Here is a 19358-nt window from a genome sequence, read left to right on the forward strand (position 1 = left end):
GATATATATATATATATATATATATATATATATATATATATATATATATATATATATATATATATATATATATATTCAAGCTCCAGGGTGTGTCCATCAGTTTGGCTTCGCACTCGACCAACAGCAGCAGAGAGTAGGACTCTCTTAACGGTACAGGCGGTTGCCGCTTGAATCACTCCGTGCAGGTGTGCCTGACGCGTTTCGAAAGCTCCTCAGCTTTCTCTTCAGAGGCTTTCACGGAGATTCACGCTCCCAATTTCAACAATGCACGCCCTCCAATAGGATGATGGTTTTGGCTGAGCATTGTGGGAGCAGTAGTTCTTGTGGATACGGATATTGACTCAGGCAGGGGGTTCCGTCTTAAATCCCTGCTGTTACCCCACATGTTCGATGAGGTGTCTCCTCTTCGAGTGGTCCCCTTCTTTCGGGGAGGTGCAAAGCCCGCGGCAGGACGGCCGCGTTATATTCAAGCTCCAGGGTGTGTCCATCAGTTTGGCTTCGCACTCGACCAACAGCAGCAGAGAGTAGGACTCTCTTAACGGTACAGGCGGTTGCCGCTTGAATCACTCCGTGCAGGTGTGCCTGACGCGTTTCGAAAGCTCCTCAGCTTTCTCTTCAGAGGCTTTCACGGAGATTCACGCTCCCAATTTCAACAATGCACGCCCTCCAATAGGATGATGGTTTTGGCTGAGCATTGTGGGAGCAGTAGTTCTTGTGGATACGGATATTGACTCAGGCAGGGGGTTCCGTCTTAAATCCCTGCTGTTACCCCACATGTTCGATGAGGTGTCTCCTCTTCGAGTGGTCCCCTTCTTTCGGGGAGGTGCAAAGCCCTCGGCAGGACGGCCGCGTTATATTCAAGCTCCAGGGTGTGTCCATCAGTTTGGCTTCGCACTCGACCAACAGCAGCAGAGAGTAGGACTCTCTTAACGGTACAGGCGGTTGCCGCTTGAATCACTCCGTGCAGGTGTGCCTGACGCGTTTCGAAAGCTCCTCAGCTTTCTCTTCAGAGGCTTTCACGGAGATTCACGCTCCCAATTTCAACAATGCACGCCCTCCAATAGGATGATGGTTTTGGCTGAGCATTGTGGGAGCAGTAGTTCTTGTGGATACGGATATTGACTCAGGCAGGGGGTTCCGTCTTAAATCCCTGCTGTTACCCCACATGTTCGATGAGGTGTCTCCTCTTCGAGTGGTCCCCTTCTTTCGGGGAGGTGCAAAGCCCGCGGCAGGACGGCCGCGTTATATTCAAGCTCCAGGGTGTGTCCATCAGTTTGGCTTCGCACTCGACCAACAGCAGCAGAGAGTAGGACTCTCTTAACGGTACAGGCGGTTGCCGCTTGAATCACTCCGTGCAGGTGTGCCTGACGCGTTTCGAAAGCTCCTCAGCTTTCTCTTCAGAGGCTTTCACGGAGATTCACGCTCCCAATTTCAACAATGCACGCCCTCCAATAGGATGATGGTTTTGGCTGAGCATTGTGGGAGCAGTAGTTCTTGTGGATACGGATATTGACTCAGGCAGGGGGTTCCGTCTTAAATCCCTGCTGTTACCCCACATGTTCGATGAGGTGTCTCCTCTTCGAGTGGTCCCCTTCTTTCGGGGAGGTGCAAAGCCCGCGGCAGGACGGCCGCGTTATATTCAAGCTCCAGGGTGTGTCCATCAGTTTGGCTTCGCACTCGACCAACAGCAGCAGAGAGTAGGACTCTCTTAACGGTACAGGCGGTTGCCGCTTGAATCACTCCGTGCAGGTGTGCCTGACGCGTTTCGAAAGCTCCTCAGCTTTCTCTTCAGAGGCTTTCACGGAGATTCACGCTCCCAATTTCAACAATGCACGCCCTCCAATAGGATGATGGTTTTGGCTGAGCATTGTGGGAGCAGTAGTTCTTGTGGATACGGATATTTTGGCGCCCGAATAGGGACCCCTCCCCCACCTCAGGGATTTAAGACGGAACCCCCTGCCTGAGTCAATATCCGTATCCACAAGAACTACTGCTCCCACAATGCTCAGCCAAAACCATCATCCTATTGGAGGGCGTGCATTGTTGAAATTGGGAGCGTGAATCTCCGTGAAAGCCTCTGAAGAGAAAGCTGAGGAGCTTTCGAAACGCGTCAGGCACACCTGCACGGAGTGATTCAAGCGGCAACCGCCTGTACCGTTAAGAGAGTCCTACTCTCTGCTGCTGTTGGTCGAGTGCGAAGCCAAACTGATGGACACACCCTGGAGCTTGAATATAACGCGGACGTCCTGCCGCGGGCTTTGCACCTCCCCGAAAGAAGGGGACCACTCGAAGAGGAGACACCTCATCGAACATGTGGGGTAACAGCAGGGATTTAAGACGGAACCCCCTGCCTGAGTCAATATCCGTATCCACAAGAACTACTGCTCCCACAATGCTCAGCCAAAACCATCATCCTATTGGAGGGCGTGCATTGTTGAAATTGGGAGCGTGAATCTCCGTGAAAGCCTCTGAAGAGAAAGCTGAGGAGCTTTCGAAACGCGTCAGGCACACCTGCACGGAGTGATTCAAGCGGCAACCGCCTGTACCGTTAAGAGAGTCCTACTCTCTGCTGCTGTTGGTCGAGTGCGAAGCCAAACTGATGGACACACCCTGGAGCTTGAATATAACGCGGCCGTCCTGCCGCGGGCTTTGCACCTCCCCGAAAGAAGGGGACCACTCGAAGAGGAGACACCTCATCGAACATGTGGGGTAACAGCAGGGATTTAAGACGGAACCCCCTGCCTGAGTCAATATCCGTATCCACAAGAACTACTGCTCCCACAATGCTCAGCCAAAACCATCATCCTATTGGAGGGCGTGCATTGTTGAAATTGGGAGCGTGAATCTCCATGAAAGCCTCTGAAGAGAAAGCTGAGGAGCTTTCGAAACGCGTCAGGCACACCTGCACGGAGTGATTCAAGCGGCAACCGCCTGTACCGTTAAGAGAGTCCTACTCTCTGGAGCTTGAATATATATATATATATATATATATATATATATATATATATATATTGATATGTATATATATATGTGTGTGTGTGTGTGTGTGTCTGTGTATATATATATATATGTATATATATATATATATATATATATTGATATGTATATATATATATATGTGTGTGTGTGTGTGTGTGTGTGTATATATATATTTGTATATCCGTATTTTATTGGCCCATTGCATGTTTTGAACATTGAGTGGCACATTTTAAGAACAAACCTAAGATGTAGAGGACAATGAAGAATGAACTGCTCTGTTAAGAGATTCTTGCAGTAGTAAGAACTTTTAGGGGTCTACATGCCTATCCTGTAATTTCACCTTTACACCAAAGTTATTAACCTGTTTTTGCTAGCACTTATAGCCGATTTAGCACAGAACCAAAGAAAACGGCAAATATCCCCATGCGACACTTAGTGGATTTCATTTCGACAATTTCCAGAGCACTTTTTTACGTGGACTGGTCTATTGGTCTCCAGGAAGCAACGCAATGTGGGTCGTTATGTGTGAAAAGTGAATGTCAAGAAGATTGTATTGGAGGAGCCACTAGGCCGAGGGCGAGACATACTGGCTGCTGTGATTTGTTGAAAGGCACGACAAGACTGGCAGGCATTTAAGTTGGTTCAGCAATGAATTCAACAAAGACATCCGCGCGAAGAAAGCGGATTTTGCTTGTGTGAGCAAGAGTGTTTCCTTTATTTACCTGGAGGTAAATAATCGTCAAACAATAACTTGAGATAATGACAGTTATCTCGCACAGACAGAAAACAGGGGCAAGGAGCATTATTATTTTCTGTATGCTGCTGAAGTGGAGATGTTGTTTAAGAGTTTTATCTCCTGTGGTGATGTGAACTAAAGCACAATATTAACAATTCTTCATTGGTGTGGCCTCACTGCGGTACAATGTTGTTTTCAGTACTGCCTACAAGGATAATGAATAGAACGATGCCCGGATTAGTGATGAGGGTGACTCCACAGAAGGCATAATTACTGACCTTCTCTGTCCATTTATTCCCGATCACATAAGTAAGTAGACTTGTCTTAGTGGTGGTTGATTTCGTGGACTGTATCCACAGTATTACATAAACCGATTTCAGAGGTATTTGAATTTCTCTGTGGTAAAACCTGGCAGCTATATTTGAGTTTGATATTCAAAATGTTATTTATAGAAATCACACGGTCATGCCAGTGGTCTGAGGATAATCTCGGTGCAGAAGTAGTGGTTGCATTGTAGAAGTGGAAAGACATGAGAGTAGACAAATGCGATTCTTTGTGCACCTCGATTACGTTTGTGGCAACATTAGTGTACAACTGCTATCTCCTTGCTTTTGTTGATGGAAAATGAGCTTTTTCACTCTGAGGAGGTGTCTAATGTCTGTCACAGACGTCTATCCACTGGTTTAGCCCTGTTTTTATAGTATTATAATCTAGTTTATCAAAATTAAGGCTGTCTTGTGCTCTTTGTCATCTTTTGTAGGATGTTTCCCTTGTATCTGCTCTTGTTTTTTGGCCCCTTTGTTAATATCTCCAGGGTACATTGAAAAGATTTCACTACTAACATATACAATGCCCATGTGCATACTCTTTATCGATAGCTCCCATTAGGTTTCAATGATTTTTAGCTGGTATTGATGGATGGATGGATGGACTGTTGGAATAAATAACATTATTTGTAAAGTGCTCACCATATCTGGATGTCTCTTGCATTGTCTGGGATTCTGAATGAAGGAGTGCTCAGTCATTCAGATTGTACGGTGGGACATTTAACACTGTCTTATGCAAAGTATGACGCTGTGTTTTGGAAATCTGTAATTCGATGCTGAGCACCTGGTACTGAGGCACCTAATAAAGGGGGCATTTATGAATTGGGCCTAAGAATTTAAAGTTAATGCAATCTGACAGAGAGCCAATGCGTGCTGTACAGGCTGCTGAAGCATGTTCCTTTTTACTGAGTTCAGACCATTCCCTAAAGTGACTTGGCAAGTAATATAATACTCTTGGGGCCTGATTTTGAGTTGCATGGTGCAGAGATGCCGAGATTACCAGCTCTGGAATCACTGTTTCTGGACAGTGAGTGCGCTTCTTCTCTGTGCAATTACAAGTTATTGTACCAGGGATGGGGTAAAACTATGTGGCCTCCAAATTCCAGGACCATTTCTGCATGTGGAGTTCACTTTATTTGGACAACTTCGCTATACAATTAACACCTGCTGTAAGCAGGTGTTAAATGGGAGAGGAAGGCCTACCCAAGACTTGGAGAGAGTCTCGGGGGGCTAAGCAGAGTCTGAAGGAGGAGCCTTTCACGTTTCCTCTGTGGGGTAGGAGCCCAATGGGTTGGGCCCAAAGCCCCTACCAACCCTCACTCAGTCTCACTAGCCAGTAATATCAGTGCCTGCACCTGATACATCCCAGTGCATGATTGGGCAGGCAGTATCCCTCTTGGGGATACCTCTCTCCCAACCAGTAATCAGGCTCAAAGTGTAGGGCCTTATGTAGATCTTGAGCGAGAAAAACGTGTACTTGGCTGGACAACCCCTGACATGGTACTGATGGGTTGTTAGTGAAGTAGTGTGGCTCACTGGTTAAAGGCGGCAGACCCGAGAGCAGAGGACGGCCCGGGACCAGGGTTTGATTCCCGGCGCGGCAGGATTCTGGACCAGGGTCAGCGGACTCGATAATTCTCTCGCCTCGGTGCCCACTCTGATCAGCGATCACACTCGGCAACTCTGGGCATTAGCTTGCCTCATCTTCACTAACGGCCCCACCAGACCGCCGGGGATGCCTGGTCTCACCCTGGAGATACCCATTAACCCTTTCGATGCTGATGACGAGCTCAGCTCGTCATCACCAAAAGGTGTCGTGTGCTGATGACGAGCTGAGCTCGTCATGGTGCCACTAAAATGGCATTTTCCAGCACAGGGGGGGAAATCGCCCAGCAGCCATGTGGTTAAGGGACCATCTCTCAGGGAAGCCAGGAAGGGTTTCGCAGCGGTCGAAGCGCCTTGGGACCCTCCGGGTAAGTAGTGCGCTATATAAATGCCTATACATTTACATTTACATTTACATTTAGCAATTTTTCAAAAACTACCACTTTTTTGTGATAATGTTTTGGTATAGTTCAGGGGCATAATTCAGAACCCTACAACGCAGGGCGACCCCAACCTTTCAAGGCTCCCCAGTCCTTCCAGCCAGCGTAAGCCCAATTAGTAGTTGTGAGGTATGGATAACTCAGGGGGCCCTTATCGCATTCTGCAGGGGGTGAGGGGGGTTCATAATTGTGTGTTACGCCACTGGTATAGTTAAAATGGTATTGAAAAGACGCAGATTTGTCGTATGGAAATACATCCGTCTGAGGCTTTATTTTTCACAGTTGAATCTGTTTAGGACCCCCCCATGCCTGTATTCAAGTCAATACAGAAAAGAACATTTATCCACAGGAGAGAACATCGCTGCGGTCTGGCTGTCCACTAAAACACTAGTTTTGTTATTGTTGCTCGCCCTGTGTGAAACTCCTTGATTTGCAAATGTTCTTTCAGGAAAGATAGACCATGCTTATGTATTTGATTTTTTATATCAAAGCATCCCTCAGGGTCTTTCAAACTGGAAGTCAGCTCTAGACTTTTGTTTGGTGAAACGTAAACATATTTGAGATGGAAATGGGGAAATTGAATATGGAGTGTGTTAAAAAGCAAATTCCCTACGAATTTGAATGCAAAGTGTGTATTTTGTAGCCAGAAGTACTGTATCTGCGAAATTAATTCACTGTTGATGTTTTTCTGACCCAAACGAAAATAAATATTTTGAAAAATATGCATTTGGTTGTTTAGGTCACAGTACACAATAAACACATTCACAACAAATTCTCAAATAAGATGTATCTCGTCTCCATAGACAAAGGATATCAATCCATAGAACGCTTGCATATCACAAGAGACATGCGCCTGGCCGTAATTCTAGTTGCTATGGCTGATTAAATTTTTTCCTGTGCTACGTATGTGTAATTCAAGCGTTTGTTCGTGCAGGTCATGTAATGCACATGCTGCACTAAAGAGAGAGGCTGCTAGTGTCAAGCAGCACCTGCTGCGTCAGCACATCTTGCTCTGGAAGATCTGCTAATTGGACAAAAAATTCAAAAATACTTTATTAGGTCGTACTTAGGATCATCCTCTTCTAGAAACATGAGCTCTTCAACATCATGCTTTTTCTGTTCGTCTTTTAGTTTTTTTTCTAACAATTACATTACTTGTGTTAATGTTTTGACTACACCAGCTCCCAGCTCGCGGTTCGTCACTGTCCCTGCCCTTGTGTTCACCTCTGCCTGAGTTACCACAGTAGTTTATTTAAGAATACCTTTGCAATATAGAAGGTCTCTTGAGAATTTCCGTGACACTGATAAATACTGGTTGAAACCCATACAGTGAAGTGGTCCTTGGAAAGAACAATATTTCTGCACAATGGCTAAATAAGCTAGCAGAGCTGAATTAGGATAGTGCTCTCCCAAGCCATCCAAATAGTGTACATTTAAAAGCAGATTTTGTAGAAGATATGAATTAGCATATAATTTTTCCAATATCTATTTTAGTTCAGAATTAGTACCTAATTGAAACATAATATAACAGCAGGGTAATAAAAAGGAAAAAAGTAGTAAAAATCGCGCAAATGAGGTCAGTCTTTACATCAATATTTTCTTGCTAGACAACAGACGACTGGTAGAAACTTCAGTTTTCAATGGTGAGGCTTTGTTCATGAACATTAAAGAAATAAAAGAAAGTCGTTGAATGTTGACTCCTTTTTAAGAATAAACTTTCTTAGCCTAAAGCACAATACTGCTACACTTATATTACTGGTCAAAATCATAATTTTGCAGAATGTCGTTGTTGCACAAATGTGGTTAGAACCACAGAAGGTGTCTCCTTTCTTTAGAATATAGCTACATGAGCCATGCATTGTGTTTGCTCAATATGGCCTCAAACGATGACAAGGAATGTCATAATTCTCATTATGGAGAACTACAAAGGTCACAAAATTAACCTGTGCTTAACCCTCTGGTAGGTTGGCCCAAAAGCAGGCTTAACTTTGAGGCAATCTGTAAAGTATTAATGCAGCACACTAACAGTAATAAAGTGAAAACACAATATAAGAAAAATCACACACCAATTTAAAAAAGTGGAGTAAATTTTAATAAATTATTTAACACTAAAATGTCAAAAACCCAATCGGTAGAACCAGAATAATGAATGTGCAAAGTTTAAGGTGAAAAATATCATCTAAAAGATCAAAGCACAAACCACAGACATCTAGCACGCAAGACCGGGGCAAACGCTAAAGTTATGGCCGAACACAATGGATCATGGTTTGGCTATATGAAGTGTATTGGGTCCGGTCTTTGCTTACCATTGCACTTAAAATAAATTTTGTAGGAAAATGTCTGGGAAGGTAAAGTTCAGCAGGGCACGGCAGCTGGCAGTGTCTTAGGAGGAGGCTTCGTGATTGGGGAGCTGCTTGTCAAAGTCACAGTGAAGAATCCTTAGGTTGGACTTAGTATCTTTTTTGAAAGTCAAAGATCTCCATCAAGGCAAAGCTGCAGACTGTTGCCAACAAGGACTCCATGAGGCAAGATACACATTCAGTGAGAAGTTGCTGAACAGGAGTTGCTGCTGCAGAGAAGAAAGTGGCGGGAGCTGCCACAAAGTCAGGCTGATGGACAATGCACCTTGAGCATATGAACAAGGAGGTTGGTCCCACTGATCTCTTGGTTCTCAGAGCACTTTTTGTTCTAAAATGTTCTAAGTTCCAAGTATTGGATTTGGGTTATCTTGGCATCTTTAGCACCACTTTCACAGGTCCATGACTGGAGAGACACCACCTGGAGGCTCAGGACTCAGGCAGTGTCCAGGTGCGGGTTCAGGATGGTCGGAGCGGTTTCTGTTACTGAGGCTCTGATCAGGAAGCCAGTCAACTAGCCTTTGGAGTCACTGTGGTAGTGCAGGACACAGCAGCAGGGAAGACCTCTGAGGGCTAGGGACAGGCTTCATGCACCAAAGCAGTACTTCTTGGTGCAGCAAAGCCATCTTATGAAGTGCACAACAGGCCACAGGAGCATGCAGTCCTCTGAAAGTCCTTACACCGGTCCAGAAAGTTAACGAAGAGTGGGTCTGAGGGTCACATTTACACCTGGTGCCCCCTTTGAAGTAGGAGAAGTTTATAGAAGTTCCCCCTTTCATAAATGCTTGGAATGCTAGGATGTGTGTCCCTTAAGATTTGTATATGGCTGGGTCCAATCGGGGAACCGATGCTTCTGGTGAGATCCGTGTCTGAGACATGATCGGGGGCTGCCTGTGCATAGTGGAGGACACTGCAACTGGCAGATGGGAGTCCCCTGAATCCGTGCATCACCTTCCCTCCCCAGATCAGCTGCATTGAGAGGCGCGGGAAGAAGCAGACTCCTTTTTGCTTCTCACACAGTGAGGAGAACCTGTGGCAAACTGTATTCAGCTTGACAGGCTACGTCCATCCACCTGCCTTCTTATCCCCCCCCCCCGGACCCGCCGCCATTACCAGAAGGGGAAGAAGGTATCGGTCGCCGGGGTGCCACAGCGCCCCAATGGCTGCACTAAGTGGTTTTTGGGCCAGATAGAGATCCAAGCATAATCTGAGCCACTGTGCTATGAGATATGGCCGACGCGGAGTGTGGTGAGCGGTTTGCCCATGCCCCTATGAAAGGATTATAGCCCATCAGCAACAGCTTAATGAGGGTCCGGAGCGTCCGACATTGAGGACGGGAGCGGCGCGAGACGGTGGGGGTGCAAAATCCTTACCTGCTTGCAGCCTCTGTCCTACGAGCGATGCCATCGCAGATGAGGTTGATTGCCGCGGGAGCTCTGGTTCCACGGGGACAGCTTTATTGTGCCTGTGCTAACCTGCGCTGCCGCCTTATCTCTTGCGCGGACCGTGTGGCGGTTCGAGACTGGAAGTGAGAGCTGGAAGTGCGCCCTGAAGGGTGCTCACTGCCTAAGAGACACCACAGAGCGTGGGGGTCGGGCACGGCTAGGGACGATCATCCCTAGCAGCCTGAGGCCTTTTAAGCATTTAGCTGCTTTTGGATTTCTGCACTGTCAGAGGTCTACATGTGGCACCTTGCCTGACTCCAAGATGGCGCTGAGGTCCTGATCTGGCCACAGAGCTTTTCTGGACTACACCACTCAACCGCAGGAGTAGAGGTAGGCAGTACACCCTCCCTCCTACTCCCCCTCCATGGTGGGCCTCGCTGCCGCTGACTGCGTGCTGCTCCCTCATGCTGCCTGACATTAAGATGGCTGCAGGCTCCCCTTAATTCACTGAAAGGCCTGTGACAATGCAGGGTGCAAGAAGTGCCTAGGGGACCTCCCAGAGCTCCTTCCTGCGATCAGATCTGTCCATAAACCAGTGACCTTTGCCGCACATCCCCTATGCCGCAGCACAGCCCCTATGCCACCAAACAAGGTCAAACTGATGGCCACCTGTGTACAGTACAGTCCCCTGTGTGACCCCAAGATGGCTTCCATAGTGGTCCCCTAAACGTTGTTTTATTTCCCTGGGATAACAATTCCAGACCTTGAACCTTTCCCCTAACCTGCCTACACATCAGGACTTGGAACCTGTGGAACCTACCCCACTCTGTGGAGACCTAGCGATTTGGCTGATGCCCGGTGCAACTACCATATAGCTAAAGAGAAGATGGGTTGTGGACTCCCCCTCCCTGCCGTTACCTACCCAGCCGGACCTTGGGCAGATTTTCCCCTCGTCTCTACATCCTGTCTTCCTCCTACCCCTTTACCCTATCCCCTTACCCTTCCTGCTCCATTCACCTTGTCCCCTATGTTCTTTAAATGCTTTTCTTGATACATACATAACTTTTAACTGATGTAATTTGCAACATTATTGTCCCTCATGTAAAGCACTCTGATTCCATCGGGTCTAGCCAGCGCTATATAATAACTCGTTAATGAAATTTGTTCCCATTTAGTACTCTTTCTTCCTTTGTCTACCTCTTTGGACTCTCTCAGCGTACCCGCTGAGAGAGTCCACTGCGCCAAGGGAGCCAGTCACAGCTGAGGTTTGTTATGGCACCCCTTGCCAAAGCACTCCCTCTCCCCTTATTGGGGAAGGATCCAGTATGTAGGCCTTGGAATGTCAGAGACCCCTCTGAGAGAGTCCACTGCGTAAAGGGAGCCTCCCGCAACAGAGATAGGGAAATGATACCACTTCCCCTGGGATCACAGCTTACTGGACATTGGACATTGCTTTGACTCGTCTACCGGTTTGTGTCCCCGTCGCCCTTCCAGTCCTCTTTCCTTGCGATGTCCTTCACCCTCCCCTCCTCTTTCCCGCCTTCTTTACCTGTCTACTTCCCCAGCTCCTTCCCCCTCCCCTGAATCTTTCCCCTTGCCTGCTTTTTCCCCTTATGTATTTGTGCTTATTGTTTATCTTCACCTTACAAGTAACTATGTTGCCATGCTCTAATAACTGTGTAACCCTTGAAACGATGCAGCCTGTAACTATGATCTGATGCTCATGTAAAGCGCTCTGATACCTCCGGGCCTAGCCAGCTCTATATAAAACCTTTAAAATAAATAAAATAAAGTGAGCAAAAAAAAATGATGTATTAAACCCAGATCTCCTGTCTGAGGGGTGAGTGGTTGAACCTTTTCAGCACTCCACCCATCATCTTGATGTGTTTGCTATGTTCGCCCTTAGTGGCCAAGGGTGTGCCTAGACATGGGTCCCATGCTCACTGTGCCACTGGATTCAAGCTTGTCTGGCTGATGTGGGGTGATATGCCGAAACTGATCCCAGGATGCTCGTTTCCATTCTAGCGATGGCCTGGTCTGGTAGTTCGGGCTGGACAGTTCCCATGGGGAGCAGAGTCAAGACTGATTTGCATATATAGCTGGGTCTAACCTGGGGGGGGGCGTGGTGAGCAAACAAATTATGGATTATACCCAGATCTGTGACTGTGGGTGAATGTTTGTTTTGTTCAGCATTCCTTCCATCATTTGTTCTTTTTGAAATTGCCAGTCCAGGCACACCTAATCCCTCTATTGTGTGAATATCTCTGATGAATATACAGAAGCCAACTGCCAACTACACCCAGGCATGTGACCCAGGAACAGCCTAGAGGCACAAAATAGGGCAGGAAAATGCCAACTTTCTAAACGTGGCATTTTCCAATTTGGGTCTTAAAATCCAACTTTACCATTAAAGAGGATTTTAAATAACAATGTTGGAGATACCAAATAAGACTTTCCTACCTGTGCCCAATCAAAGCGTAGCCCTTATTAAGTGTAATAAGCTAACCAATGTTATCCTATGGGAGACATAGGCCTCACACTAGTCAAAAATGAATTTGTGAGTTTACACTAGTAAGACATGTAAAATTAAAAAAATACATGTCTAACCTTCTAATTACAATGCGGTTTTACCTAAGGACTGTTTAGGCCCTACCTTAGTTATATGTATTAAAAAGGGAATTTAAGTCTTGGTAAGGAGGTTATTTTGCCAAGTGGAATTGACAGTTTAAAGCTGCTAATAGGCTCAATGGCAGCCCCGAGACATTTTTTAAGGAGCTTCTAAAGTGGGAGCCACAACACCTGCTGCATACCCTCAGGTAGCGTTTAATTTAACAGTCTAGGGTGTATGGTATACAACTTAAGTATGGACTTAAAAGTAAATCAAATATGCCAATCAGGTGTAAGCCAATGTTACCATGCTTTAGGGAGTGGATTTAGGGGTGCCCCTGCAGAGAGGGTGAGGTCCAACAGATAGTTAGGTACCATGATATTATTTAAAATGTGTATAGAGAGAAGAGTTTTTGAGGCTTTAGATTCTTTCAAAGTTTCTGAAGAAGATGAAAACAAGCATGAGTTATGAATAGTTGTACATCAGCTGGACAGTTTATTTTGCAGATTTTAAAAAAAATGCTGTAGTGAGGCAGGTGTAGCAGGTGCAATTGTGACAAAAACCATGCAGCAGCCATGTATAATTCTGTTAGTGCATAGCGTCAAGGATTCAAAAATAAAATGCTGGACTTGAAAACCCACAAACCCACCTTTTCAGAATTTGTTTTCTAGTGTTGGGTTATATATCTGTTGTGTCTACATTTTCTACTATTAATATCTTACCACTGATCTCAATCTTGTATGAGACACCTACGTTTTTCCTTATTCTTCATATTGTCTTACAGTATACAACCCTCATGGTGCACACTAATAATAAAAACATAACACTTAGCATATGGGCAGTCGATTGTAGACCATACGTGCTGCATAATCATTCCTTTAAAGCGATTGACTCTCACATAAGACAAAACTTACACATAATTTCTGAAAGTTACTCCTATTTTCTGAAATGAATAAATATACTTTTGACTTAATGATCTTAAAGGTTTAGATAGTTATGTAAAGTACTGGTGGTTACATTTGAGGATGACCATGTACACAATGATGAGAAAAAAAGTACCAGACTGAAATATGAAATTATAGTTGTTGAGTAGCTTACTTAAAAAAAAAATGCATATCTCTTTCTACTGCCAACAATATTTGGTGTTGTGATACACCATTAAGAAAGGTGAATTTCTTTTCTCAGCGCTGCTCCATTTACTTCATTCCTGATTTCTTGAGGAACAATGAAAGTAGTCAATTCTCTCACAACGCTTCACTTTATTTTTCAGCCGCGAGACCGCCCATATGACTCAGGCAGATGCCCATTTAGAATCTTGTCGCATTCACGTTTCCAGAGACATGATTGCTATATTGCTGAGAAACATGGCATTCAACAACAATATCTCACAGCATGAGGAGAAAAGGTTGCAGGATTCAATCAAAGAAAAGTGTTCCAAGATGGAGGCGAGTCTGCATGAGGAATATGAGCGGAAGATGCTAGCATTAACAGCTGAGTGCAATCTGGACACTAGGAAAGAAATGGAAATGCAGCACCACAGACAGACGGTATTGAAAGAAGAGACGGACGAGTTTACTAGGTCCATCAGTGAAAAGGTTGGTATGGACATTCACGAATACCTCTAAGAGTTACCAATGCTACTGTTCTTTCTCTGCTTGCATTACTTCTAATATAGTTCTGGTAAGATAATGCATTTTTAAAATGTTTTTTTTGTTTCTAAACAGGTAATGTTCCCTGATATATATCTGTGAATTTGTAAGATCCATGTAATAATAAAGTTAGGTTTTATTTAAATTATAAGATCAAATAACAGTCTTTAATAATAATATTTCGAAAGTGTACTTGTTCCTAATTATATGCGCTAGCATTGGCTAATTGTCTCACATGGGAGGGCGCACAGAAAAAGCTAGTTTTTAGGGTTTGAGAAATAAATAAGACATGTTTCATGAGTATTGGCCTGTTTCTCAGGACTTCTTATGGTGCAGTTATTGTTGTATTCCTTTCTTTTATTTTGCGTTATCGAGACATAATTGTACATGAAGGTTGGTTATATTACATCTTTCAGAGGACACGTTACAAAATACAAGCAAACGGGAAAGGTGGTTTATGATCTGTGCCAAGTGTGGTCTCGGACACTGTAGGACGAAGGTGTCCAGACACATAGTCTGCCCTTTTTGCTAGGCGGGACTCAACCCATCGACAAAGAGCCTCCACCAGTCCTCAAAGGCTCACCTTCTACCCATGCTATTACGTCATGGAATCCATATTCCAGTGGACCTGAGTCCCATCATTCCTGCATTTCTAATTTGCACATATTTTATGCAGTGGGAAAGTTTGTGTCTAAAAGCGTGGAATATGCTTTGAAGTGGAGCTTCTGGTGAGTTGCTCCAGTAGAGGGTCATTATTATTTGCAAATGACTACCACTATTTACTCATGTGATATGTAAGTGGGAGTCTAAAGACTGGGTACAAGACTTAACAAAATATGTTTTTTGACCAGTCATTTGTCAATGTAAATTGGAATGTTTATTCATTAGAAATGTCCACAGTTCTCACACTGCTTTCCTTTTTTTTTGTTTACTAAAGCAAAGCTAAGGAGAATAGGATACAGATGCAAATATCAGAGCTCTTATCATTCCAGTCAGGATAGTGGCAACACTGGATATTCCCATTTTCAATGAGATCTCTCAATCTAAATTGGTTACATAAGCGGGAGAGAGCACCCACTTTGTGTACATTGTGTTGGAGTGGAACACAAATTGTCAGTGTTCCTGCTATCACACAAACTGTCAGTGTTCCTGCTATCACAACGCCTGTCCTATAATATCTACAACATGTTGGCATTTGGGGTCTTCGGAAAGTGGCTCAGAGATATTCCTACTGTACATTCTGTGACGAGGCCAACATATATTGTCGTGGGCTAGCTGATCCTTGGCGTCAGGGTATAATAAACTTAACTTCCATCTTGCTTAAAAACAATTAGCAGCTACAGGCAGTCAGCCATGCCTGCAGAGAGAACATTCTGTTTATGAATCTATGCCCAGCAGCCAAGGGTCTGAGCAAATCAGTCCAGTTCACAGTTCACAGTTGACCTGATGACTGGCATGTACATTTATGCTGCCCATTTTTATTAAGCCATATGTAAGGCAGCACAATGTCATTTTGCTTTTCCTCTACGTAGTTAACCATTACATTAATGACATCTGCGTGAAAGGGGTTTGTTAATATTAGATAGACTAACTCCTTAATTACCTTTACAGTCTGCTGCGGAATACAGAGCTCTTGTTGACAAACTCCATGAGAAAGAACAACACCAGATGAAAAGGCTGCTGCTGCTGAAACAAGAGGAAGACTTTGCAAAGGTCCACAGGCAACTGGTGATTTCTCAAAGAACACTAATGCATGAGATCTTTTTCAAGCAGGTACAAGATTCAGTTTCTAAGAAAGAACTAAAGGTTGACGACGCCAGAAGTCTTCCACACCTTTATTCAGAGGTTCAGGTAATGAAATGCACATTTTAAGACTAACTAATCTGCACATATTTTGAAGTTGTTTTGAGTGCGTTTTGATAGATGTACATTTTAGGAGATTCAACAAACTTTAGAACTCCTACAAAGCAGTAAGTTTTCTTTACTGTGTTTGGGTAACTCAACTACATCATTCATCTTACTGGGTGTTTGTGTTTTAGAGAATTAAGGAAAATATTGGAATAATACACATGATAAATACTGCTTAATTTTTTGTGTTTTGGGTGAGACTTCTACTGATAACAACTAATTGTGCCTAACCTCACAGATGGGTGCTACCAAAGAAATATTGAAAGTTCACCTGTGAGCCTCGGATTGGGCATCGCTCCTAAATCTACTTTTCTCCCCGCACAACTATTCGGTCTACACTGGGAGAAATTCAAATAATTTGTTTTTATGTGTAGCACTTATTACCACACCTACTATTTCTAAGCGCTTTAAATAACAAGTGTTACTGTTGGCCATTTAATGTTAGTCACTTTACCCACTTTGGAAAGATGGAAGGGTTACCTAGCCTGCTGAGACTCCACTCAGCTAGACTTCTGGTCTAATGGAAGAATGAACACGTTCGTGGCTATTCTCAAACATATTTCCCTCCCTCTGAGCACACAAATGCACTTACTCCCTTTCTAGAGTTGATGAGGAGTGGGCACACCACCATATTTCATTGTTGCTATGTGTAGGATAAATGTTTCCCTGTGAGCAAAAGAAAAACGGATAGGTGTACCATAGAGTGGTCCATCTGCTGTCAACAGACTGATGTGTGCATGCTGGACATGGAGTGCATCTGGTAGTAAAAGACTGGAGTCTTATGGTGATGGTTATGGAGATGATTCCTTTGACCGAATTCATCAGACATAGTCAAATATACTTTGTTGTTCTATAAATTTGAAACTGCAAGGAATATTGTTCCTTTTTAATAGCCCTTCGAATGAATGCAATGCACACATGCTCGATGAATTAGAAAAGCTTCTTCAGGAAGTGACTTATTCGGTATTCTCAAAAAAGCATACAGAATAATGGACATTAATATCATCTTCATTTCAACAGACGACAAAAAGTAGTTGCCTGTTCCTAATTTGCAGCATATATTTACTATCTCCCAGTGATTGTTTGATTTGTAAGTGTCTTTTTCAAAATTCCAGAGTTTACACTCTGTACAGAAATGTCTGGATTCATTCAGAATCAAATTGTAAATTATTCTCCGGAAATCCAGTGTCGGTCTCTGATTTAATATTTTCATCTTCTGTCAGAACACAAGCATAAAAATGTTCTAAGGCTAACTGTTCCAAAATAGAGTAACTGAGAATGATTAGTCTGTTTGTTGGAAAAGGTACACTACTTTTAAGCTACATTCTTGTAGGGTAGTAGGGCAAGCACTTACAGGTACTGAACAGCCAATGAATTTGTTAATAAATGAATACTCGTTTCAAAGCTTTATTCGACTTTTAGTCATAAAAGCAACCTCCTAAACATCATACAATAAATACTTAAAATACTACATTAAAAAACATATTAAACAGCAAAAATCGAAAAGCTAGTAATACTATAAAATGTATACATACAGTTTTATAAAATTCCATATAGAAATGTTAAAAATGGACAAGGAAGGTTATACCAGCAGTTAATAAATCATATTATTCAATAGGCCGTGAAGCACGAGATCTTATTACCCACGCCCATGCAAGGAATTTTGCTACGCCTATTACCAGTGGTATTGAGGTGTCAGACATTAAAATTCTTAGGGCCTGTAAGCAACAACGAGTACCCAAATTCCTACAGGTTGGTTTTAACCACTTTTGGCGGGGGTCACATAAAGGGGGCAGATGAAAAACAAGTGTGCAATGTCCTCTATTTCATTTTTACAATGATTGCAATAAGCGTCCTTTAGTGGAGACCATTTTTGTGTAAAAGCGTTCACTGGGAGAGTTCCCACCCGAAATTGGAAATATAGTTTCCTATCCAATGGACGTTCAACTACATCCCAGTATTTTTCGTATGATGGAATTTGTTTTATATCCAAAAAGCGTAAGGTCAGGGAAGATTGCAAACCTTTGCAGTACAGTGTTGCATATACTGACTCCCAGTAAATATCCTTGAGTTGTTTTTTTGAAGGAAATAGGGCAACATCCTTATTACCCCACAAATGGTCCAGACCCAATTTCACCAGTGTTCTCCGCAGTTCATTTAGCCATACAATGGAATGAAAGCAATCAAACTTCACAACATCAAAAAAAGCAGATGCATAGTGACTTAACTCTGGGGTTACCATTAACCGCCTCCAGTATAGCAAGGGACGTAGGCGGGCAATGTCTTCAATATTTTTCCTACCTAGATCCATCTTAAGTGGGATAACAGGTGTACTTTGTGGGGCCCTAACAAGCCCTCGTAAGAATCTATTTTCCGCCCGCCCTAGGTCACCTAGATTTGAAAAACCCCAGAGCTCAGACCCATACAGGCATGCACTTACTACTTTCATACTATAAACTTCAAGTGCACAATTTATAGGTCTTGTCAAAGAAGTATTATGTTTGACTGTAACTGCACCTGCTAGCTGGCTAAATTTTAAAGATGCCATGTTGATGTGTGAATTCCATTTCATGTCATTTTGGAGGGTGATTCCTAAATAAGCAAAGGCATCTACTTTTTCCAGTGGTTCACCCTTGTATTTTATCGTCCCCTTAAAACCTGTTTGGGAGTTCAGGCACATAAATTTAGTTTTGCTGGTATTTAATTCCAGGCCTCGACTATCGCAAAAAACCCCAAAGGCATCAACCGCTTTCTGCAATCCACTAGGCGTACGTGATAATAAAAGCGTATCGTCCGCGAACATAAGTACGGGGACGTGTACACCTGCCATGGTTGGAGCATCAGTTGGAGATTTATTTAAATGCTCCACAATTCCATTTATGTAGATTGAAAAAAACGTTGGGGCCAGAACGCACCCTTGCCTCACCCCTCGTTCTACTGGGAAGGGGGATGTCACTTCCCCCTGTTTGCCCCACCTTATTTTCGCATAATTATTTTCGTGAAGGCGCACCAGCAAAGTGAGGAGCTCAGGACTTATTCCCACCTCATCCAGGGTTTCCCACAATTTCTCTCTCGGCACCAGGTCAAACGCCGCTTTTAGGTCCACAAAAACTGCATACAATGTTCCCTTTCGCAACGTGACATTTCTCCAATACACGGCTAGAAAATAAAAGACTTGGTCAACACTACTAGTCAAGGGGCGAAAACCCGCTTGATAAGGTGACAGTATATTTTGGTCTTCAATCCATTGTTGCAGTTTATTCTGGACTAGTCGACCCATTATTTTCTGCGCTGTATCAATCAGACTAATGGGTCTATAATTTTTTGCCTGGGCTTTGTCCCCCTTTTTATAGATAGGGATGATT

General features: G+C 43.7%; 1 protein-coding gene across 1 annotated transcript in view; it reads left to right on the plus strand.

The window, feature by feature from the left end:
• LOC147661128 (limbin-like) overlaps positions 1-19358 on the plus strand; it is a gene marked incomplete at its 3' end in the record, with an annotated part of 233580 nt that overhangs the window by 163956 nt on the left and 50266 nt on the right. The window contains exons 10-11 of the mRNA XM_086951303.1: positions 13707-14031; positions 15697-15936. Coding sequence (XP_086807429.1) covers positions 13707-14031; positions 15697-15936 — 565 coding nt within the window. The remainder of the gene's footprint in view (positions 1-13706; positions 14032-15696; positions 15937-19358) is intronic.

Source organism: Lissotriton vulgaris, unplaced genomic scaffold (assembly GCF_964263255.1).
Source record: "Lissotriton vulgaris unplaced genomic scaffold, aLisVul1.2 SCAFFOLD_1323, whole genome shotgun sequence".
Taxonomy (NCBI): domain Eukaryota; kingdom Metazoa; phylum Chordata; class Amphibia; order Caudata; family Salamandridae; genus Lissotriton; species Lissotriton vulgaris.